General features: G+C 38.8%; 1 protein-coding gene across 1 annotated transcript in view; it reads right to left on the minus strand.

The window, feature by feature from the left end:
* The window catches only part of lrriq1 (leucine-rich repeats and IQ motif containing 1), a 179,901-nt gene that overhangs the window by 9,938 nt on the left and 144,478 nt on the right, over nucleotides 1-25,485 (minus strand). Inside the window, exons 25-26 of the mRNA XM_063059516.1 lie at nucleotides 14,010-14,139; nucleotides 425-485 (exon numbers count right to left, since the gene is read on the minus strand). Of these exons, the coding sequence (XP_062915586.1) occupies nucleotides 425-485; nucleotides 14,010-14,139 (191 nt within the window). The remainder of the gene's footprint in view (nucleotides 1-424; nucleotides 486-14,009; nucleotides 14,140-25,485) is intronic.

Raw genomic sequence — 25,485 nt, forward strand, 5'->3', positions numbered from 1 at the left:
TTATTATGATCATGGCTGATCATCCAACTCAGAACCCCGCCCCAGCCTTCCCTCCATACCCCCTGACCCCTGTAGCCACAAGGGCCATATCTAACTCCCTCTTAAACATAGCCAATGAACTAGTGTGACATCATGGACAGCAAAGTATGCAAGTGATTGTTTGTTGACAGCATAATATTTCACATTTTTATTCAATAAATTGTTAAAACTCCAATACCAGCATAATGAAAATTAATCCTTGAATTGATCCTAACTAAAAAAAAACTTCATTTGCATAATGCATATAGTTAAAATCTAAATAAAAGAAACATTTAAAAGGAAAACTGAACTACAAATTAGGCAGAAATTGTATAATATTCTGTCAGAAGGTAATATTCTCCCTCTGCATTAAAATAGTTTATAGTTGTAAAAAAAAAATTCTTACCATGAGCTGAACACGACCACCATTCAATACCTCTGGGTCCATCTCTGGCAGGAAGTGATGACTGCAGAAAAATAAATACAAACATATGAGAATAAGATTCCATGAGACCATAAAATATAAGGTAAAAATTAGGCCATTTGGCCCATTGAATCTCCTCCATTTCATCATGGCTGATCCATTTCCCTCTCAACCCCGTCTCTTGCCTTCTCCCCATAACCTTTCACACACCAACTAACCAAGAATCTATTAACCTCTCCCTTAAATACACCCAATGACCTGACCTCTACAACCACCTGTGGCAACGAATTCCATAGATTCACCATCCTCTTGCAAAAGAAATTCTTCCTCATCTCCGTTCTAAAGGACTGTCCCTCTATTCTGAGGCTGTGCCCTCTGGTCCGAGACTCTCCCACCATAGGAAGTATCCTCTCCTTATCCACTCTTTCAATGCCTTTCAAAATTCGATAGGTTTCAGTTCTTCTAAACTCGAGTAAGTACAGGTCCAGAATCATCAATTAATCCTCATACAATAAGTTTTTCATTCCCAAATCATTTCCATTAACATTCTCTAAACCCTCTCCAATGACAGCATATTCTTTCTTAAATAAGGGGCCCAAAACTGCTCACAGTACTCCAAGTGAGGCCACACCAGTGCCTTATAAAACCTCAGCATTACATCCTTACTTTTGTATCTAGTCCTCTCAAAATGAATGCTAACATTACCTTCATATTTCATCTTTTCCCACCTTATGGGTTTTTAAGTTGCCTTCTGTTGGCTATTAAAAAGCTTCTGAATCCTCTAACCTCTTACTAAATTTTGCCCTCTCTTTTGCTTTTATGGTGGCTTTCAGTTCCCTTGTCAGCCATGGTTATGTCACCTTGCTTTTAGAATACTTCTTTAGGATGTCTTTATCCTGCACCTTCCGAATTGCTCCCAGAAACTTCAGAGAATTTCTGCTCTGCTGTCATCCCTGCAAATACCATTCAAATGGTATTGCAAGAATAGATTTTAGTTAAGCACACAGTTTTGAAATTCTATTAATATATGATGTGGAAATAACATATGCAGAGTCAAAATAAACTCAACCTATCGCGGGGTAATCACTTGGAACCCAATTGCACTTCATAGCATAACTCAATGATGCTAAGTTCCCCTTGGGACACCAATTCATTTATTTTTTGATGCAATAGCAGAGAGCATTTCATATTCATCAGCTGGATGGTTCCAAACAAAATTGCATTTCCAATTGCTTATTGAAAGTTTATTTTCTCATAATTTTATTTTCTTTTTTAAATAGCATCAATCCAGACCTTACAACACGATGATCTGTAAAACATACTTTAATTTAATGCATTGAAAGTATATATTGAAACATATTAGACTGTATGAGAAAAAAAATTCTATTAAATTGTAAAATAATTCAAGCACAAGTATCAATTGATTCTACAAGTTGATAATTTTAAAGCAGACACAGCTTATCTACATCAGCTCAAACTTTTAGTTTCAACAAACACATCAGTCATGCTTTAAACATAATTAAATACTGCAACTTACTCTCAGTTTATGTAATTGAAGAAAGTGTTCAAAATCTGTGTAAGAATCCACTCTGCTTTTCTACATTAGTGAAACATGAACTTCAACTTTATAAAAGCATCATTTTGATAGTTATAAACATGAGACAATCTGTAGACGCTGGAAATCCAAAGCAACACACACAAAATGCTGGAGGAACTCAGCAGGTCAAGCAGCATCTATGGAAATGAATAAACAGACGATGTTTTGGGCTGAGACTCTACTTCAGAACAGGCCCTTTATATCTTTCCCACACAGCTGAGTTTACCTATCTCCTTTAAACTATTCTCCTTCGCCTTTTTATTCTGGCATCTTTCCTCTTCCTTTCCCGTTCTGAAGTAGGGTCTTGGCCCAAAATGTCGACTGTTCATTCATTTCAATGGATGCAGCCTGATCTGCTTTGTTCCTCCAGCATTCCTTGTGTGTTGCTTTGGATTTCCACTCTGAGTCAGGTATTCATGCAGTATTTCATAATTTTGCTCTGTGAACTAAGTCTGTTTCATCCTTCTAAAGTGTAAAAAGTGCTAATGAAACTGACAATGCTGATTAAAGGAATACTTTTGACTATATCTGATCATTCAGCAGTGCATACTTGAATTCTGGAATTGAACCCACGTGTAAATTGTATGAATATAGTGATAACATTAGTTGCATCTTGAATAACTGATCAATTATTCAAGTGAGCGAAAATTCAATAGTTTATATTAGACTGGCAGTTTAATGCATTTCCACATAATACATGCCTGCCATTCAATGTACTATTGGGATAAATGAATACAAGACAACAAAAACATACACTGTAACAAAATGCACATGATCGCTCCTAAAGAGCCTGAGGGATGGTAAAGACATTTTATACAGCGTGTCTAATGGCTCCTTAGGACCAGTTATGGCAAGCATTCAGCTGCAGGAAATTGTGAAAGAAAAGTTATATTCTGAGTTTTAGTTTTAGATTAAGAATCAGTGTGGGTAGGGTGTTGCTGGTCACTTATTTACCTCTCCCACCAAGAATGATGTCTTTTCATAGTTTCAGGCCATCCTACTGGCACTCTGTAACCGCACACCTTATTTATTTAGAATTACAGTGTGCAAGAAGAGAACTTACCCAGATGTAGAAACAATTCCTTAGACAAGCAATCTGGCAAATTCATGTTCAAAATAAACTGGAGTCAAAGAATAATATTGAATGGTGGAAAAAAAACGTATCACCAAATGTTCAAAGCAGTATTCCCTTCATTTTTATATCTTCTGAAAAAGATGTTGCTGATTTCAGTGTGAAAGTGAATCTTCTTAGTTCATTCAACTAAGTTTTGAATAAGAACTAAAAAGTACAGAAATGCAAAGGCATTGAAAGTATTATTCATCTACAATATCACTTCTGTGAGTTTCAGAATGAAAATCTTATCTGCTGAAGAACTGTACGCAAAACAACAGAACAACATTCCAAACAGTTAAATGTGATGTGCCTGTCTGTGAACATTGCTCAAAAACTGTGAATAAGTCTGTTTTAAAATCCAGCCATTCAACTGAGGATGAACTAAAATGGCTGACAATCATAATCATCCTAAAAATGGTATACGAAGGCAGTGCTCAGAATAAAAATCAAATTTGATATCACCGGCACATGTCATGAAATTTGAAAAACTTGCAGCAGCAGTACAATGTAATATATAATAATAGAAAAAACTGAATTACTGTAAGTGTATATATTAAATAGTTAAATAAAATGTGGTGCAAAAATAGAAATAAAAAAAGTAGTGAGGTAGTGTTTATGGGTTCAATGACCATTCAGAAATTGGATAACAGAGAGGAAGAAGCTCTCCCTGAATTGTTGAGTGAACTGTCTTCTGGAAAAGGCTGTGGTTTGTTACAAGGAATAGTTAGCTAAGCTACTTCAGAGAACAGCTGAAGTGAAAAAGTATTGTTGTGGCCTTGGGATAACATGTTTGCTAGAGGTCACCAGATTTTCTATCTTGAAGGAATATGAATGAACCAGTTGGGTTCTGACAACAATCTGAACGGCTTTGTGTTCCTTTATTAAATTATTTATTAAATTAGATTATTAAAAGACTGAACTCAAATCCTGGTGTGAATGGAACTCACAAAACCTGGGTTAGTCAATGCCTCTACGTTTTTTGTTCAGCAAAATCACCTTTTATCTAATACAGTTTGCCACATCTAACTTGTTAAGGCTTAAATCAAATTTATAATTACTGTAAACATTTCCTTAACTGCAATAAATCGTTGAGCTGGTCGGTTTCATCTTGGAGATTTCCTTCTTGACTATAAGACATTGGAGCCAATTTATGCTGTTCATCTCATCGAGTCTACTCTGTCATTTGATAATGGCTGATTTATTTTCCCTCTCAAGCCCAGGATTATTTCAAATAACTTCATAAATATACAGAATAAGAATGCTTCCATATTTTCTCACACTCTTTTCCTCAGTTATAGGTAAAGATTGTACCAGGTTACAGCAGGGTTCTGTTCCTGTGAACCTGACCACAAACTGAGTTGTCAGGCTGCAGAAGATGCCTGAAGCCCTGTAGCAGCAGGCAAACCTATCTTGCTGGTCTCCCATTCGCATGTACAGGCTGTACACAAGTCAGGCATTTGTAACCTGCGGAGGAAAAGCTTTATTTTGTGGACTTAAAAGGACATACTTCTATCTGTAATAATTAAGCTTGGAAACTGCAGAACACACACCATATTACTGTGCAATTGTAATTCAATTTGAAGATGAAATAAAACCATAATGAATATTACATTCCTGTATAGTTTCCAATCCTTCCAGATCCTTGCATACTAAGGTGTTTGATAACCAAAAGCTTATTCATGCACATCTTACTTCCATAATTTGTCTTTTACTTGGAATGCATTCAGAAGTAGATCTTTACAACACTTGTGAAAGATGCATTAGGTTCACCAGAATAGATGCTAACCTTTAAGGTCTGGGTAGGTTCTCTTTAAAACCATAAGACCATAAGATAAAGGAGCAGAATTAGTCATTTGGCCCATCGAGTCTGCTCCACCATTCACCATGGCTGATGCAATTTTCCTCTCAGCCCCAATCTCCTGCTTTCTCCCTGTATCCCTTCATCCCTGACCAATCAAGAATGTAATATAATTAATGTTAAGTAATGTACTTCCTCACTTTTCTTTTGGATTACTTCCACTCTGGTAGCAACTCTCAGTCCTCCAACTCAGTCAGCGAACAAGACCGATTCTGTGGCCACTGACACACTACTTTACCTGCTTACATACATACCCATAATAATGACAGATATATTGCCAGGTCAGTAAGATGGCAGATATAAGAAGTGCTTGAACTAAATCGACAGGAAATGCTTCTACTAACCCTAAATTATAGACTATTAGTAGCCACCTCTTGATGCCGCACAACCCTGATCCATTTCCACAACTCTTATCCATGTACCTCAATCTATTTGGTTAATGGAAGTCCAAAATTCTCGGATTCATATTAACAATTGATTGAGCATTGATTGAAATTATAATTTACAGAAGAGAGTTCTAAACTTCCACTATTATTTGTTTGTAAAGGCATTAACCTCTTTAATCCTGAAATAAATGTCCATAATTTTTAAATATGGTTTAGTCCTGAACACATTTACCAAGCTGCTCATCATCTTTACTTCGTCTCCTACTACGCAGTCACTATTTTGACCTGGCAAATTGACTGCAAGTCACCTCCTTATAGACATCTGTATAAACAACAGGTTCTGCCCTTGTAGATGTCCAAAAGTCAACATTGTCCTCAAGTCCGGAAATCTATGATATGATAATCACTTGATATATAACCATAGTGATAACCATTGTCCCTCCACAGCAATGTAATGAATGGCATTTAAAGCAGCTGAGACTAAGAACAAAGAACAATAACTAAATTGGAGAGAAATAGAGAAAACTAGATCTGCAGGTTTTCTCTATATAGCATCACATTTTTTTTGCTGCTGTTTGCGTGATTTGTTATTTTATTGCAGGGGGTGGTTTGATGTTTTCCTTTGAAAAGCTTCCATGGTTTTTCTTTTTTTTCATGGCTGCTTGTGGGGAAGATGAAACTCAGAGTTGGAGACTGCATACATACTTTGATAATAAATGTACTTTGAATCTTTGAGAAACCCGATCAAAAGCCCATGGAAATTAATACAAATAATAGACATAGGCACTGCTGCAAAGATTCACTCAGGTTACTCAGGTGTGACCTATCTTTTATATATTCAGATGAAGGTGGCTCATTACATCATGCTTAATTATAGACTTTAATAGTTTACTGATAAGAAATTTTAGATGAATGCCTTGAATTTCTTGGTTTCCCTCCTCCACAGCATTCTTAAAAAGTAGAATAACTCAACCAATTTTACAAGCTGAAAGAATGATTTATGTATCAATAAAACTTTGGAAAATTACAGTCAGGACATGTGTAATCTTCTTATCTTGCTATTTTGAAGATATAATTTCATTCCCTATTTCAACATTTATAATACCATTAATATCACTTCAAGTTCATCTCATCTTTATCATCCTTTTGATAATAATTTGCAATACATTTTGATAATTTTTATTAACATTGATACTTCTTCCAAGATTCTTTGCATACTCTTTTCTACAATTATTATATTTTGTTTTGCCATCTTTTGCTATCCTATATCATTTATTTGTGCTAGCTTTAGCCTTTTTGTTTACTTTCTCTTTTTTTGTCTATCAGCTCTGCAATCATTCACAAATTTGCTCTCCATAAGGATATAAACACTTGTATTGAATAAATTCCACTGATCTTTTTTTCATCATGCCACAAGCAAGTTTGCAATAATTACTCTGAACAATTTCCTCATTACGTGAAAATCAGTTTTGCCCAACTCCAGAATCTTCATAAACATCTGTTTTTCCCCCTTTTCAAAGGTTTATTTATTATCAAATTGTGCATCCATATACAACTCTGAGATTCATCTTCTCCAGATAGCCACGAAACAAAGAAAGAACATGGAAGTTGTTTCGATGGAAACATAAAACCCACCCCTGCACAAAAAGAACAGCATCCTAATCAACTCCCAACCCCCCTGCACGAAACGCAACAAGAACGTCGACCACCAAGCCCTCCCTCTCCCCGCACAAAAAAAAACAGAATGTAACAGGAACAAGATCCTCCAAACACCTCCCTTTGCACAATAAAACAGAAAGGAATGGGTGAAAAATACAGAAAATAAAAACTATAAGTCTGAAAAAGTCCACAGTCCACAAAGCATAGCGTCCAATGCATAATGCAGAACCACAGTAACATTCTCCTTTGTCAACGAAATAGAGAACCATCACATTAACGCAGGGCCATACTCACCTGCCTCAGCGAGCCACACAGTTTTCAAAGTTACATTTAACTTGATCACTTATTATCAGATATTGAATAATAATATATCCTTACCCCTTTATCTAGATCTGGTGTATTACTTATTAATAAATTGATTTGGTACTAAGTAATACACCAGCTTGATAACCGTCCTTGTTAGTTGTAGAACAATTGAGATTGATTTCCGCATATCATTTTCCCAATCATTGACCAAAACCCAGCCTATTTGTTCCTGACACTTTTTCCTGGCTGAGATCTCCATCTGACAATCTCTAAACTATTAGCATCTTTAAAACTTCCAAATCAACACCTGTATGTTTAAAGTCCTTGTGAGCACTGTAGTTAACTTTTCCACTTGCATCTTTGACCCATCCCAAATCAACAATCAGTCCTAAAGTTTCAATTCAGGTTCAGCTAGAAAAGAAAACCTTGATCCCTACACCAGTCAAACTACCAAATGTTCAGTTTCATAGTTCACATTATTTACACAAACAAGCAGATGACTCAGGTATAATTCAGATTTTATAACGCTTGAGATCCTGTCCTGGTTCCAACAATCACCATCTCTCTTATGCTTTCAAGCTGAGATTTTTTTCTTCTGTAAGACTAATAATAATTTTAATTATAGAGCATTTTCATACAGATAATATAGTTCAAAGTGCTTTACAATGGGATAAAAGTACAAAGATGAAAATAAAATAAAAATAAAAATAAACATGAAAATAAAGTTTTAAAATGATGTTAGTTAAAAGCAAGGTTAAATAAATAGGTTTTGAGCTGGTGTTTAAAAGCGTCAACTGAATCTGCATCCCTTATAGTTTTAGGTATTGAGTTCCACAGTTTAGGAGCGTAGTTCAAAAAAGCTGACCTGCCAATTATCCTTTGAGGGAGATTGTTTAAATTTAAGAGACTGGTGAAAGAAGACCTGAGAGCTTGAGCAGGAGTATAAAACAAAAACAATACAGTGATGTACTTCAGTCCCGGATCAAGAGCTTAAAAAACAGGAAAGACAACTTTAAAATTAATTCTAAAAAATGTTACTTAACCTGACATCAGATGGACTCTCAATTATATTTCTGGAGGCTGCAGCCTCTCCCTGTAATTACTGAATTTTTCACAGCCACAGCACTGCAATTCTTCTCTTTCCTCTTCAGTAGCCTCCAACTCTGAGATACTATAGTCAGTTTTCCGGCTGTCATTTTGATGCTCTTATTCACGGTCAGCAAGTACATTGTATCCACAAAAAATTCTGCAGATGCAGGAAATCCAGAGCAACACACAAAATGCTGTTGGAATTCAGTAGGTCAGGCAACATCTATGGAGGGGAATAAACAGTCAACATTTCGTGTCAAGACTATCCATCAGGTTGGATTAGATTTCTTACAGGGAATAGTTTCTGTATTTCACTTTAGCTCCTTCTGTTCTGTAAACCATCAGTTAAATTGTCAGGATCTTTCATCATTTGATCAGGCACGACCAAGATAACCAGTCAGATATTACTTTCCTTCCCTCAGGAGTTGAATAAGTTTTGCTATTTAATTCAACTACCTTGAGCTGGAGCGATTCAAGACAGAGATGATCTAATGTAGATATTTCCCGTCTGATAGAATCACTATCCATTAATGTCCCACACACAACAGTCCAGCCACACAACCTGGGCTGACATACCCACATTTTTTATTATTAGAAACCATAGAAACCATAGGAACTACAGCACAGAAACAGGTCTTTTGGCCCTTCTTGGCTGTGCCGAACCATCTTCTGCCTAGTCCCACTGACCTGCACACAGACCATATCCCTCCATACACCTCCCATCCATGTATCTGTCCAATTTATTCTTAAATGTTAAAAGTGAGCCCGCATTTACCACCTCATCTGGCAGCTCATTCCACACTCCCACCACTCTCTGTGTGAAGAAGCCCCCGCTAATGTTCCCTTTAAACTTTTCCCCCCTCACCCTTAACCCATGTCCTCTGGTTTTTTTCTTCCCTTGCCTCAGTGGAAAAAGCCTGCTTGCATTCACTCTATCTATACCCATCATAATTTTATATACTTCTATCAAATCTCCCCTCATTCTTCTAAGCTCTAGGGAATAAAGTCCTAACCTATTCAACCTTTCTCTGTAACTGAGTTTCTCAAGTCCTGGCAACATCCTTGTAAACCTTCTCTGCAATCTTTCAACCTCATTTATATCCTTCCTGTAATTTGGTGACCAAAACCGAACACAATACTCCAGATTCGGCCTCACCAATGCCTTATACAACCTCATCATAACATTCCAGCTCTTATACTCAATACTTTGATTAATAAAGGTCAATGTACCAAAAGCTTTCTTTACGACCCTATCTACCTGTGACGCCACTTTTAGGGAATATTGTATCTGTATTCCCAGATCCCTCTGTTCTACTGCACTCCTCAGTGCCTTACCATTAACCCATTATTTTAGTTTATAATGTTATTTCAGGTTCTTCTTATTTCTTCCTGACAAAGCACTAACATAATGATTGAGACATGCATTTCAAAATTACACAAATCACTACAAGAGTTCTAATATTCTGCAGTTCTTCAGATCAGTGGGAATTGTATACTACAACCCACTGGGAGTAGTGATCATCCTGTCACTTGTGGGCCCAACTTATAGTTAGTTCTATTCTCCCCGTACCGAAAGCCTGCATGGGTGTCTAAAAGCCAGCTCGGACAGCTTGCATGGCTGTCTTTGAAATATCATGCTTCCTCAGGTTGAAACTGTTCTAAGTCACCAGTCCTCATCAAAGTCAGAGATACCTTCCAAAATCCAATCTGCAGCCGCTGGAGGAGGTCCAGAAGTACAGAAGATCAGGATTGTAATTATCACAAATATAAAATCATGCTATCAGGAGAATATATAATTTAAGTGTCAGATAGTGGTGAGTTGCCCAAGTTTGAGTTTGGCCTGTGTATTGAATACCAAAAGACTGCTATTATCAACTTGCATTCCCAAGTTGGTCATCTGCGGCCCTGTGCAATATAATGTTGTCACATGGATGAGGATAGACTGGGTTAAGGGGTAGGAGGAATGGCTGCAGAAGAAGTCTTAACAAAAGAGAGATGGAAAAACTAACAGTTAATCAACCCTAAATCTGTTAAAGATAAATGATGTCCACAAAGCATCAATAATTGAATCATAGAACCTCAGGGTTGTAATAACACAGGTGGAAGTCATTGGGCCCATCAGACAGTTTTTCCCCTTTGCTGAGCTCACGAGAGCCAGTGGATATTGGTTTAGGGTAAGGAGTTGGGGAGATGGGGAAACTGAGGCAAATTTTCTTCATCCTGCGGGGGGAGGGGGTGGGGCATGGGGGTTTGAAATCTAGAACACACCACCTGAATATCCTCACAATATTGAGATGTGTAATTGAAATACAATGCCTGAACCCTGGGTACAGGAAAATGGGATTAGTATTGGTAGGTAATTGATGGACTATAAAGGGTCTATCTTGGTGATGTATAACTACGATCAATGCCCATGCTATCCTCTACAACTGTAACTTCTGATTTAAGATGGTGCATCTGAAGCTGGAAGTGGTTCATAAGGCAAGAAATATGACTAAACACACTTTATTAATAACATTTTTAATTTGATACATCATGGTAAACTATCACTGCAAACAATGAAGAAGTGAGCGAGGGGAAGGTTGATGTAAGTGCGATGCAAGTCAGAGCGTGGCTTGTGCGAGAAGAGGTGGTTGGAGGCATGTACGAGATGGAGTTGGAATGAATGAATCGGAAAGGAGGCAGGGCAGAAGAGTTTCGGACCCTGCCCGTCTAAACCGGGAAAGGTTGAGTATGGGCTGGAAGGCCGTTGCAGCCATGGACTGGGTGGTGAAGTCTAGACTGCTGAGGTGGATCCTGAACTGGAGTGTGGAGGATGGCCACCTGGCATTAAGCAGATGAATCTCAAGGTTGTATAATTTATACATACTTTGATAATAAATGTACTTTGAACTTTCACATACACATTGTACTCCAATCTATACAAGGCTTACTCCCCCATTACCAAAGCTACTATTGAGGGCTGCTATCTCCCTAACTCTTGGGTTCCCAACTTGGGATCTACGGACTCTTCAGTTAATAGTAGGGGTTCATGGAATAAATCAAGTTAGGAACCCCTGCTCTGACCCATCAAAGCCAGTCACCTCACTAATGGTGCCCTTAGCACCTGATCCTCAAGGAAACCAGTTCTCACAACCATCCTTTGTCAACTAGTAACAGTTGGATGTCCTTATCCCAATTGCTAAGCCCCACTCCCACAGTACCTAGGGTCTGGGCTCAATCCACATCTACCTGATTTCCCACTCCTTCTCTCTTGTGCACTAATGAACTTTCTCACAAATCATAATGTCCTTTCAAGATATCAACCAATTTTGAGACAAAAAATGACCTTATTAAAACAAAGGCATTTTTTTTTTATAAATACTGCTTAACTCTACCTGTTCAGTAGTCACTGAATTGTTGTCAAGAAGAAATTAGTTACAGTGTAGAACAAGTTACACTGGGAAATGAAACTGCCAGGCGCAAATACTATATGTGCAACTGGATATCTGGATTCTAAGAAAAACACCAAAGCAAATTCAGACTCTTTGCTAGTGATATTTCACTTTACTCATCCAATGGATTATATATACAATGCAGTTTCAAACGTGGTTTACCGGATGCTCTGAACTTAGCTGGACATCCTGGCCTAACTCATTTTTGATGTTTGAATATTGGGTTAGTAAAAGCACAGAAGCATGCAGTGGTCATACTACTAAATCCTGCAGGTGTTTGCTTAATCACAATTTCTCTAGTATGGTTGATATTTACCATGGGGTCATTTATTGTTGGAACCATTAAATGAATTAGACACATTTAAGTATTCTACTCGCTATGGTTATATCAAGTGATCTGCACTTATTTTTTAAACATTCTGCTTGCAAATGTCCTCAAATATTTAGCATTAACCTGCTACAACAAAATAGCAATATTGTTTTAATAAGTGTATCAACTTCATATCTTCTTGGTTTCAGTGCTCACAAGCAGTTAGCAGTCAGGATACCTTACCCCAAAAAATAACTGTAATAAAGATGATAAAACTTGGCTCAATAACAGATAGCTATTGTGACACACATGAAATGCTGGAGGAGCCCAGCAAGTCGGGTAGTATTTACGGAAAGTAATGAACAGTCGACGTTCCAGGCTGAGACCCTTCTTCATGGCCGAGATCAGCCATGATGGAATGGCGGAGCAGACCCACTGGGCTGAATGGCCTCATTCTGCTCCTATGTTTTGTGGTTTTATGGTCTTCTGGACTGGAAAGGAAGAGTAAAGAAGCCAGAACAAGATGATGGGGGAGGGGAAGGAGTACAAGCTAGAAGGTGATAGGTAAAGCCAGGTGGTAATAGGTATAAAAGGTAAGGGGTTGGGAAAAGAAGGAATTGATAGGAGAGTGGACTATGGAAGGAAGGGAAGGAGGGGGGGCATCAGGGAGAGGTTGTAGGTTGGTGAGGAGAAGAGATGTGGTAAAGGGGGAGCAGAGTGGGGAGGGGGAGGAGGGAAAAGTACCAGAACATGGAAAATGTTCATGCTATCAGGTTGGAGGCTATCCAAATGGAATGAGTTGTTGCTTGTCCAAATTGAGAGTAGCCTCCTCATGGCAGTAGAGGAAGATATGAACAGATAAGTCAGAATGGGAATGAGGAATAGAATTTAAACGGTTGGCCACTGATAAATCTTGCTTTTTGCAGATGGAGCGAAGGTGTTCGACAAAGTGGTCCCCCAACGTAAAGGAGACCGCACTGGTAGCACTTAATACAGTAGACGACCAGGTGTATCTGTGATTTGAGGTCACTCCATCTGGAAGGACTGTTTGTGGCCCTGAATGGAGGTGAATGGGCAGTTGTAGCACTTTTTCTGCTTGCAGCGTTGTGCCAGGAGGGAGATTTTTCCCCAACCCCCTTACTCTCTTCTTCAATTCCCCAGTCTGGCCCCCTCTCCTTACCTCTTCTCTTTATCTGTGTATCACCTCTCTCTGGTGCCCCTCCTCCTTCTGTTTCTCCCGCCTCCTTTCATATCAGATTCCACCTTCTTACTTCATTCCCCCTACCCCCACCCACCTGGCTCTACCTATCCCCTTCTAGCTTTTACTCTTTCCCCTCCCCCCACCTTCTTAGCTTTGCTTCTACCCCCCCTTCCTAGTCCTGAAGAAAGGTCTTACCCCGAAACATCGACTGTTTATTCATTTCCATAGGTGCTGCCTGACCTGCTGATTTCCTCCCACATTCTGTGTGTGTTGCTCTGGATTTCCAGCATCTGTAAGATTTCTTGCGTTTATTGTTCTGCTGACATTTGTTTCATGAGAGCCAGAAAGCTCATATTTCTGAAAAAATCATTTGACCTACTTAGATATATGGACAATAAATTTAGATGTAGATTTTTAAATTGACTAACAGTAATGGCATTGCTTATCATCAGCACAATTAAGAAAAAGGCTTAATTTTAAATGAAACTGAGAAATCAGGCAGTCTTCACCAGGTAGCCAATCACACAATCTATATTGTAGTGCTAAGTTAAATATCTATCTTTATACCCCGTCTTTCCACCCTATTCATGTAGTAAAATTAAATAGATCTCACTGTTTCTTATTTCTGGGATTTGTTTCTTCATAGTTGGCAATTTGTGTGTGAAGCCACTGATAGGTTAGTTCTCTGCTTGTTGGTTGCAACTCCACTGAAGTCATGTCTTGGTGACTGAGTTCTTCTGGCACTGAATAAAACGACAGAATAAATCATTACAACTATCTGCCTCAGTCAAGGACAAGCAAAACACTAAAAGAAGCTGAATACTCAACAACAGAACCTAATTACTGTTCACAATCCTTATATTACAGCCAGGAACAAATATTTCATTGTGAAAACCAACCCTTACTGGCATCCTTATATTAAAATTAACTAACTGCATTTTATTCTTAAAAGCATAATCATTCACTTGCAAAAACCCCAAAAAATATAGTATCCAAAATTTTTACCTAACATGAAATCATTTTTAGCCTACATCTACATGTTTGAAACAAGTCTCTGCAGAAAACTAAAGAATTAACTTAAGTTTTTTCAGACAGCTGATATAGAGACATTTGGTGCGTGGTATTTAGAATACATTTAAATGCATGCATCTCTGAGCAAAAGAGGGTTCTTAACCCCTCCTCCTCCAAGGATTTCACAGCCAAAGAAATGAAATGGGAAAAAGGCAGAAATCCTTATGTGATCAAAGTTGATCTTATACTTATTATATTTTTCTGAGTTAAGCTGCTTTTATTTAAACTGATATTCATAAGAATGAATGGCCTCTGCACCTCTATATCCTTTGTGCTGACTGACACATAGCAGCTGACTTGTATCCCTTCAGTGATTATGCCTCTTTTATATTTTTAACAATATTTGTAGCCAAAATTTTGAAATTAACCTGATCAAATCCATGAAATCTTCAGCTCCTTAACAAGTAGTATATACAAATAGCAATGAATTTAAATGAACAATTTCAGATTCTTGTTTGGCAGATCAGGATTACATCACTAGTCTTGAGACTTCCACGTCTTCCAAATCCAAACACAACTGGCAGAAGCCATGAAATTAACTGACGGCTAACTAGACAGTTAACTGAAAGAAATCTCGTCATAAAGTTTAGGTTTTCTCTTTTTATGATGTATGCTTTGGACTATAAAATGCTTGAAGCCTTATTCATTTTTTGAAAGACGACTGGATTAGGCAAATTAAGTGGATGCACAAATTGTATATATTTTTAACAGAAATGTGGATGTAGACTTATCATGAGGATCTCCTAGGGAGCTTGTACAGTCAGAGGTCACTATCTCTAAAGCAGAAACAATATCGTGATATTAAAGAAAGGAGGTATTCAGTGCTGTGTTAGTGACAGTCATTGAGGTCAAGACCATCTGCCATTAATTTTCTCAAAAAGGAGAATAATGGACAGTCTATGCATTACTTCGAACTCTCTACTGAATAAACAAGACAAGGTCATCTGCAGGTTAAATTTTGTCCAAGGCATTTTCCAATACTTGTGAAGAGCACCATTACTTATTGTACTATTCTATGGTTTTTAACCTAAGATCTTTATATATGTCTATATATAAAGAAATAACTTAAATAAATATTCTCGGTATAGTAATTAACTGGTAACTGGATTTCAACAAAGACTATTTTACAGTTTAAGATTATTCCAAAAAATTCTAGTTTATCGTCATCTTAACAGTGATGGTTATACGGAGGGAGTGAGTCCCAGGGTGCCATTTTACTATATAACATTCTCACCTCTTATGTTCAACCTGGTACCAGCAGAATAATAATGCTGATATATGATTTGAACAATTGAATCACATGGTATGATTAATGCATCTTGCAATAACCTTTTTTTTTTGCTTTTCTGAAAAAAATGTTATTAAACTTTGTTATAAAATATTCCAAATTATATCAAATATTAGTTTCATTCTCAAGACGAGGATCATACTAATTTAATCATCTATTATATAAAAGTTACCAAAGCAGTGTTCAAAATGGAACACATAACAAATGATGCTGTGGGAGGACATTGTGGAAAATGGACTTGGATTGCTAATTTGCAGCTGAGCCTTATTTATCAAAAGTAATAAAGGCACTTAGTTAAATGTATTAAGTTTATTTACAAAGATTATAGTTAATATTATCTTGTTTTTGGTAATCAACTGATTTTGCTGATCTTTTTTTAGCAATTTCCATCAAATGAAGTTTGGCATATTTTTGTAACGAAAACAGGAAATCTCGCTCTGATCTGGGGCCATCAAAACACCTGCAGGGAGATTTCCATGTTTATTTTTAACAAAGCTTGGAAAAGATTCTAAATACCTCAGAAAACTTGCTAAAATTAACAGCTAGTGGAGATCAAGGCCTCATCATTCAAAAGGGAAAAAGGGAAGGGCAAAAGTGGACATGGTATGTACAGTATATATTTTATAAAACTAAACTATTTTTAAACAGATATTCTCTCAAACAATATTGCAATAACTTTACTTTTGCCCTTAATATGAAAACTACAGCATTTAAAAATCACAAGAATCCACAAATAACACATGCATGCATCATATGTAAAGAAAATTTATGGTCTATGATCTTTCATCAGAACCTGAAAGATTACCAACATATAAAAGTTAACCGATCACAGTTGTTGCATGCTCTGCTGGTACATTTTCTCAAAATAAAATGAACTGGGCTACTGCATATTTTTGAAGTGGACAACAAAGCTTAATATTTGCTTACTTTGCACCTTCACTGAATTATTGCTTGTTCTGATTCTGAAGTCCCACTGACTGGATATCACAGCATAAATCTGATTTTAACCAATGCTGAATGTGAAAAATGAACTCAGGGGCTGACATAGAGGATTACCTACTCATCTGCAAAGCAGCCTTAGCCAATACCAATTTAATACATGGGTGTTTGAAGCCTCAAAATGCTGACATTAGGGTTCTCAGACTCAAGCAGGATTCTAATCTGACTTTAATATTAATATGAATATAATAGTCATATGAATTCCAACTGGTCTGACAGCTGCCAAAGAAGAAAACAGCACAAATAAGATCAGTACCAAGAGAGCCCAAGCAATATTGTTCATCTGAATTTTTTTATATAATTGTTTCCTTATGGTTTAGGAGGTGTAAGAGTACTTCTGTAGTCCATAAAGAATCTTTGGGCCTCTCCTGTCTCAACAGATTGTGCTCTGGAGTTCCGGAAGGTAGTCTCTAGCCACTCGAAATCCTGCTTCCACCTGCCAAGCCAAGTCATTTCTATTAGGTTTTGGGCAAGAGGTGGACTACAGTAATGAATCACAGGAGTTAAAATCTCTCTAGGCCTCACACAATGATTTAATATAAGCCATCATATCCACAACTAGCATTCAATCTTTGAATTAGGACTGAAGTGACAGGAAACGAAACCCTACATTCAGTCTGACTGCCATATATCCAAATGGTGTAATCAAACATGAAATATTGGAAATAAATGGAAATCACAAATATGAGAAAATCTGTAGGTGCTGCAAATCTAAAGCAACACACACAAAACGCTGGAGAAACTCAGTCAGGCAGCATCCATGAAAAAGAGTAAAGAGTTGATCCTTTGGGCCGAGGCCCTTCTTCAGGACTGAGAAGGAAGTGGGAAGATGCCAGAATAAAAGGGTTGGGGGGTGGGGAGGGTGGCTAGCTGAAAGGTGATAGGTAAAGCCAGGTGGATGGGAAAGGTCACAGGCTGGAGAAGAAAATAATTATATATTATAAACATGGAATAACAATGTGCTGGATATATACATCTGAATGGCTAATCTTCCTCTATTTTTGAAAAAAAAATACAGTGAACTGCTAATTCACAAAGCACATATGCTTTCAGTGAAGATCACACTAAGTCATTTCATGAAAATGGTTCATATATTGGAATAACACACATGCAGATTCTACAAGGAAACAGTTGGACGATCTGTCATTACCTTGATTACAAGAAAGAACTAACAATGAGCAATGACAGTACTAATTTATTGATTGAGTAGAATAACAGAAGACACAACTATCAACATTTTATGTTTTGAATCATACTTTGGTGTCACTTATAATAACTACAATGTACATTTGTTTTCACCTTTAAGGAAAGAGGGGTACAAACTTTTGGTAATTTTACAAGTTATTTCTGATAGGGCTACATTAACTCCATTTCATGAAGAGTTTTGGTTCAAAACAAAATAAGACTGAAACACTTACATAGCTGTTTTTATTGCGATGCAGTGTGAAATAGGCTCTCCCGGTCCTTCAAGCCATGCCGCCAGCAACCCCCAACTTAACCCTAGCCTAATTGCGAGACAATTTACAAAGACCAAATGGTATGTCTTTGGACTGGGGGAGGAAACTCATGCGATTACAGGGAGAGCATACAAACTCCTTACAGGCAGCGGTAGGATTTGGACACCAATCACTGGTATTGTAAAGCATTATGCTAACCACTACACTACCGTGCCACCCCATTTACTTATAGCTCTATTCACATCACTTTCAGGATGTCCCCAAGTGCTTTATAGTAAGTCTTTTTGCATTCTTGGCATTATGATAATATAGATTTTAAGGAGTCAAAATTTTATTAGAAGTGATGTATGTATCAGTGGTTCCTTAGGGTTGTTTTAACTGGGAGTGGTAATGGGAATAAGCTCCCACTACCAATTAAATGCTCTCAATGACGTGCGCCTCAAGTTGCCTCTGACAACCAAGTCCAGCTCCTGGCCTTCATCTATGATTGAGCTACTAAGCCTAGTGGAACGGTCTCTACTGACAGGAGAAGGGGCAAGGGTAGCTTTCTGGTGCCTTAAGACCAGCCGCTTTGGGCAAACGGGGCTTGTCAGCCGAGGTTGACAGCCCATCTAGAAGGAAAACTCCAATCTCAAACCTCCACTGTGTTGCGACTATACCCACTCATGGGGAAGGCTTCAAGAGTAAACTCTGAGGGAAATAACTGGAGCTGGAGTCCCTGAGGGAGTCTTACATTGAGTTTAATGCTGACTGGCAACTCTTGCAATGCTGTTTGGGCCGAACTTTATCGGTCTCTGCCGTTCCTTTGGGTTCATCAGATACGTGGAGAGTAGGAGCTTGCTACATGTGCAACAACTTGCTCTCCATATTGTACTGCTCAGCCTTGCATATTTAGTCAGCTAGGATGCAACATCCACGGCCAAGCTTGACTGACGGAGGCCTCAAGGGACTTCCATGGTCTCAATCTGATCATATTTTAGTCATTTTACCTGAGTTATACTATAGGATAAAGAAATAAAAATGTTATAAGGTGCAAAGGAACTTGAATCACATTTCCACACAACACAGAATTGTCAGTCAGTCGGTCAGTGGGTGCCGTCCCGAATCCAGGGTTGGCGGCTATGCACCTCCATCTTCTTCAATCTTGCGCTCTTTTTCTGGCCTCAGCATAACTCAATCCAATCCACTGCCTCACATTATCGTACCAAGTGGTTCGCTGCCTTCCTTTTTCCCTCTTTCCTTCTATCATCCCTTCCAATAACAATTTCTGCAGTCCACCACCTCTTAACAAATGCGCGGCATATTCCAGCTTCCTTTTCTTGCAGGAAGAGCCACAGGGTGGCGGAGCTGAGCGAATATCCGCGGGAGGCAACAGACAGAAAGGTGTTGGAGTTTTAGGAGCCGAGCGGGCGAACAGCCGTCACATCCCTGCTGCTGGTAACCATGTAATCCAGTACAACAGAATTGTAATAAAGTGTAATATTTGTGAGTTACTTTTAATGTTTACCTTTTTATAGAGCAAAGACTATGCATGGTTAATAAAGATGCAAACGACTACATGATAAATCTGCAATAAATCAATATCATAATTTAGTTGCTTGGAAAATTTGTACATGCTTCGCTTAAAATAGCGTGGATACTGTGAGGATGTTTTTTATGGTGGGTGAGTCTAGGACTAGTGGACACAGCCGCAGAATAGAGGTGTGTCCTTTTAGAATGGAAATGGGAATTCCTTTAGCCAGAGAGAGATGTATCTGTGCAATTTGTTGCCACAGGCAGCTGTGGAGTCCAAGTCTTTATGTATATTTAAGGTGGAGGTTGATAGATTCTTGACTGGTCAGGGTATGAAGGGATATAAGGAGAAGGCAGGAGATTGGGGCCAGAGGAAAAAGTGGATCTGCCATGATGAAATAGTGGAGCAGATTAGATGGGCTGAATTCTGCTCCTATACCTTACGGTCTTAACATTTTATATTTCAGATTGTAAAAAAACATTTAACTAAAAAATCAAAAATGAAAAAAATACTATGTCCATAGGTAGCACAACTGCTGCAACATTTTACAGTTCTGTAAGAAGCAATCCTGTGAACTGGGCTTGCACTCTGCCAGAAAAGTGGCTCTGACCCATAGAGCGCTCCTTGAGATCACCAATGCCTCAGGCCCTACTGCTTTCTCCAAGAAGTCTTATGTTTCAAGTATTAGTTTGGATTTCTTCTGGAGATGATTAACGCAAACACAACACAGATTTTTTCCAAGTTATCCAACTCCATGTGTTTATGTTATTCTAGTTCTTTTCTAGATTTTACCGGCTATATCTACCTGCTTGAAGTACCTATCATTTTACACCCTAAGAGAGTCATTAAATCCATAGTTTCACAAACTTATATATTTCACTCCTTGATTACACATAACCATCCTGCACAGATGTGAAACGAATTGTAAAACAGCTTTCATAAACAAATTTTTCTCATTTCAACACTTTTAACTCTCTATTGTAACTGCCTAAGTATTGGATTTGACAGTTGGTGGCCTCGAGTCATTTTTCTTTAAAAAAATGTATGTTGCATAATCCCAAACTCTCGTTTTTTTTTTAACTGGCAAAGGCATAGCTGTTGGAGAAGTTTAAATGTAAGTATGACAAACAGGATTAAAAAGCTAGAATTGAGTGAGGCATTTATTGCATTGTTGTCCCAGCCAACCTAATCCGAAGACTAAACCTGCCCAGGACCCCGTCTTTTTCTCTTCACTGAACCCCTATATTGAATGGCATAACACTTCCTGTTACAGCCTGGAGGGTGAAGTAGCTAGAGGGTTCAACCATGTACTTGCATGTAACAGCTCTGAGTGAAGCAGCTAAAGGGGTACCCAATCCTGAAAGGTTAGCTTCTGCAGTTTTTATCTGATATTGGTGCATAATTATTTTTCTCTAAATTAAGTGAGGTAATTTTCTTAATGTTGCTGTATAATATAGGCGTTTTCAGAAAACAAAGCTCCACCTTGTAAGATGGGGAGATTGATCCATAAAATGAACATTATAAAAATCATTTCCAAAGGCAAAATTGTAATGAGACTTAAAATAGCCCAGATTCTGTAGTAAATGCTGAAGGTTTTGAATGGAATCATTGGAGCATACCTCTTTAAGTGGAAGCAAGCCCATGACGTGCTGCCAAATGTAGAGTTCTTGAAAGCACTGACCAATTCAGAATGCTGAATTTGTCAGTTCATTCTATCACAGGGCTCCCCATGGATTCCTCAGCTAGGGAATTACCTCTTGGATTCAGTACCAGACTGGACCTGGCATGGGATCTGAGATCTCAGGAATTTAATAGGGATTGCAGGACTGGCTTTTTCCCCCCATCATTTTAGTTTAGATTATTATTTTTCAAAAAGCATTCTTAGGTGTCCTTAGTTTACTTTTTAAAAATGTTATTCTGCTTACAAGTTTTAAATGTTACTTGCTTCATTTTAATAGTTTTAACTATCTTGGAACTGTAACAAATTATAATATACTGTAACAAACTGTAATATATGATAATTGTGACTTTACAGTGGGCAAAGCTGAGGGGAGGCTTTCTCTGGGGGTTTTGAATGTGTTACTGAATGTGCTGGCACTGTTCAAATGACCATCAAAGCCATGATGCTTCAGGCGAGTTAGGTAAGTATCATATAGATGTGGTATGTACAGATGTGGGAGACAGTGATTGGAGATTCCAGGTTAAGTACTGGGGGCAGAAAATCTATTCTATTATTATAGAATAAATATTTTTTTCTTTTTTAAATACAATGACTCTGAGAAACTCAAATGTTTTGCAATATTTTATAAATTTTAGTGTGCATGCGCCAGTCCTGCATGCAGCCTGATACAGCCGTTCCGATCTTTTCTTACTTTCTTCTTCTTACTTTTTAATTTCCCTTATTTTTTGTATTTTTTTTCTCACGGTAACACGTCGAAGCTGCACCCTCTCTAACATGCTGGTAGAGAGAGTTTTATTTGAGTTTTCTTTAGCGCTGGAAATGGTTACATCCCGACACGCGGGACAGAAGCAAGGTCGCATTGTGTATTCCACGGACCAGCAAAGACCAGCTGGCTTAGCTAACAGAGCGGTGGACACCCCCGCTGAGATCCGGAGGAAAACACACAGAGGGGGATCACAAAGCTGAGGAAAGAGGACCGGGTCGAGACAACAGAGACTTTTGGAGAAGAGCAGTTCGGTGGGTAATACCGTTCCGGCTGACCGGAAGTGCACTGAGAGCGGTAAGCGTAAAGGAGTTGGGTGCTTACTGTTCTGGCTAACAATGGATGGTGCAATCCTGGGTATATTACGATCGAGGAATGTGTCTGCAGACTGGATATTGAACTTTTTACTGTTGGACTTCAGCCACATTCCACTGTGATACAATACTTGACGGCACGGGAGGTCGTTCCTGCCTGTGGCCATCGAACGTGCAGCTCCTCCCGTGGAGGGTCAGACACCCTGAGCCAATAGACTGGTCCTGGACTTATTTTTTCTCTGGCATAGTTTGCATTTTGGTGTATGATTGTTGGGGTTTTTTGTATTGCTATATTTACGCTCTATTCTTGGTTGGTGCGGCTGTAACGAAACCAAATTTCCCTCGGGATTAATAAAGTATATCTATCTATCTATCTAAATTTAAACAATTCAATTATTAAATACATTTGGATACTCTTTTCATTTGGAACACATCTCTGTAGATTAGGTGCAGATCCTCTTTTATGAACATGATGTTGGAAACAGAGGTCACTGAATGTAATCAGGGAATACAACTGGCATTCTATGGCTGATTTAATATCACTTGTGTACACTCTTTGTGCATATGAGCCTGCAAGTGCTGGGAGAGCATTATCCAGAACTGAAGAGATGGCTATTTAAGGGACCCACACTATCTATATTTTCTGAAGATGCAAGAGACTTCAGACTGAAAATGTACCATAATTTCCAGAGTGTTTTTCTTTAGGTAATTTTTCTTAGTGAACAATCCCATTAACCCCCCCCCCACCCCCAAATAAACACACATGCTCCTGTTCTCTTGGTGCTGATATTCTTTCCTTCTGTCTGTCTTTCCTTCCCAGAATGATTTCCATGTCCTGTGATTATGTCCCACCAATTGGCTGTCCAACCCAGACCACCTCTTTTTCTCTAACAAACAGCCCCACCCAACACCTCCACCAGACACTTATCCAACCAGCCTCCTGTGAGTCACTTCTCCACTCCTTACAGAACCAGACCACCTCCAAGGTGACTTCCTCTACAATCTTCAGTGTTCATGATGATTGGAGATTATGGAAGAAATACCTTCCTTTTGTAAGCTTATCTTACTGCACATGACTGCACCCGTGGCTGACAAGAGAAATTAGGGATAGTATCAATTCCAAAGAAGAAGCATACAAATTAGCCAGAGAAAGTGGCTCACCTGAGGACTGGGAGAAATTCAGAGTTCAGCAGAGGAGGACAAAGGGCTTAATTAGGAAGGGGAAAAAAGATTATGAGAGAAAACTGGCAGGGAACATAAAAACAGACTGTAAAAGCTTTTATAGATATGTAAAAAGGAAAAGAGTGGTAAAGACAAATGTAGGTCCCCTGCAGACGGAAACAGGTGAATTGATTATGGGGAGCAAGGACATGGCAGACCAATTGAATAATTACTTTGGTTCTGTCTTCACTAAGGAGGACATAAATAATCTTCCAGTAATAGTAGGGGACAGAGGGTCCAGTGAGATGGAGGAACTGAGTGAAATACATGTTAGTAGGGAAGTGGTGTTAGGTAAATTGAAGGGATTGAAGGCAGATAAATCCCCAGGGCCAGATGGTCTGCATCCTAGAGTGCTTAAGGAAGTAGCCCAAGAAATAGTGGATGCATTAGTGATAATTTTTCAAAACTCATTAGATTCTGGACTAGTTCCTGAGGATTGGAGGGTGGCTAATGTAACCCCACTTTTTACAAAAGGAGGGAGAGAGAAACCGGGGAATTATAGACCGGTTAGCCTAACGTCGGTGGTGGGGAAACTGCTGGAGTCAGTTATCAAGGATGTGATAACAGCACATTTGGAAAGCGGTGAAATCATCGGACAAAGTCAGCATGGATTTGTGAAAGGAAAATCATGTCTGACGAATCTCATAGAATTTTTTGAGGATGTAACTAGTAGAGTGGATAGGGGAGAACCAGTGGATGTGGTATATTTGGATTTTCAAAAGGCTTTTGACAAGGTCCCACACAGGAGATTAGTGTGCAAACTTAAAGCACACAGTATTGGGGGTAAGGTATTGGTGTGGGTGGAGAACTGGTTAGCAGACAGGAAGCAAAGAGTGGGAATAAACGGGACCTTTTCAGAATGGCAGGCGGTGACTAGTGGGGTACCGCAAGGCTCAGTGCTGGGACCCCAGTTGTTTACAATATATATTAATGACTTGGATGAGGGAATTGAATGCAGCATCTCCAAATTTGCGGATGACACGAAGCTGGGTGGCAGTGTTAGCTGTGAGGAGGATGCTAAGAGGATGCAGGGTGACTTGGATAGGTTGGGTGAGTGGGCAAACTCATGGCAGATGCAATTTAATGTGGATAAATGTGAAGTTATCCACTTTGGTGGCAAAAATAGGAAAACAGATTATTATCTGAATGGTGGCCGATTAGGAAAAGGGGAGGTGCAATGAGACCTGGGTGTCATTATACACCAGTCATTGAAAGTGGGCATGCAGGTCCAGCAGGCGGTGAAAAAGGCGAATGGTATGCTGGCATTTATAGCGAGAGGATTCGAGTACAGGAGCAGGGAGGTACTACTGCAGTTGTACAAGGCCTTGGTGAGACCACACCTGGAGTATTGTGTGCAGTTTTGGTCCCCTAATCTGAGGAAAGACATCCTTGCCATAGAGGGAGTACAAAGAAGGTTCACCAGATTGATTCCTGGGATGGCAGGACTTTCATATGAAGAAAGACTGGATGAACTGGGCTTGTACTCGTTGGAATTTAGAAGATTGAGGGGGGATCTGATTGAAACGTATAAAATCCTAAAGGGATTGGACAGGCTAGATGCAGGAAGATTGTTCCCGATGTTGGGGAAGTCCAGAACGAGGGGCCACAGTTTGAGGATAGAGGGGAAGCCTTTTAGGACCGAGATTAGGAAAAACTTCTTCACACAGAGAGTGGTGAATCTGTGGAATTCTCTGCCACAGGAAACAGTTGAGGCCAGTTCATTGGCTATATTTAAGAGGGAGTTAGATATGGCCCTTGTGGCTACAGGGGTCAGGGGGTATG

This window comes from Mobula hypostoma, chromosome 9 (genome assembly GCF_963921235.1).
Source record: "Mobula hypostoma chromosome 9, sMobHyp1.1, whole genome shotgun sequence".
Lineage (NCBI taxonomy): Eukaryota > Metazoa > Chordata > Chondrichthyes > Myliobatiformes > Myliobatidae > Mobula > Mobula hypostoma.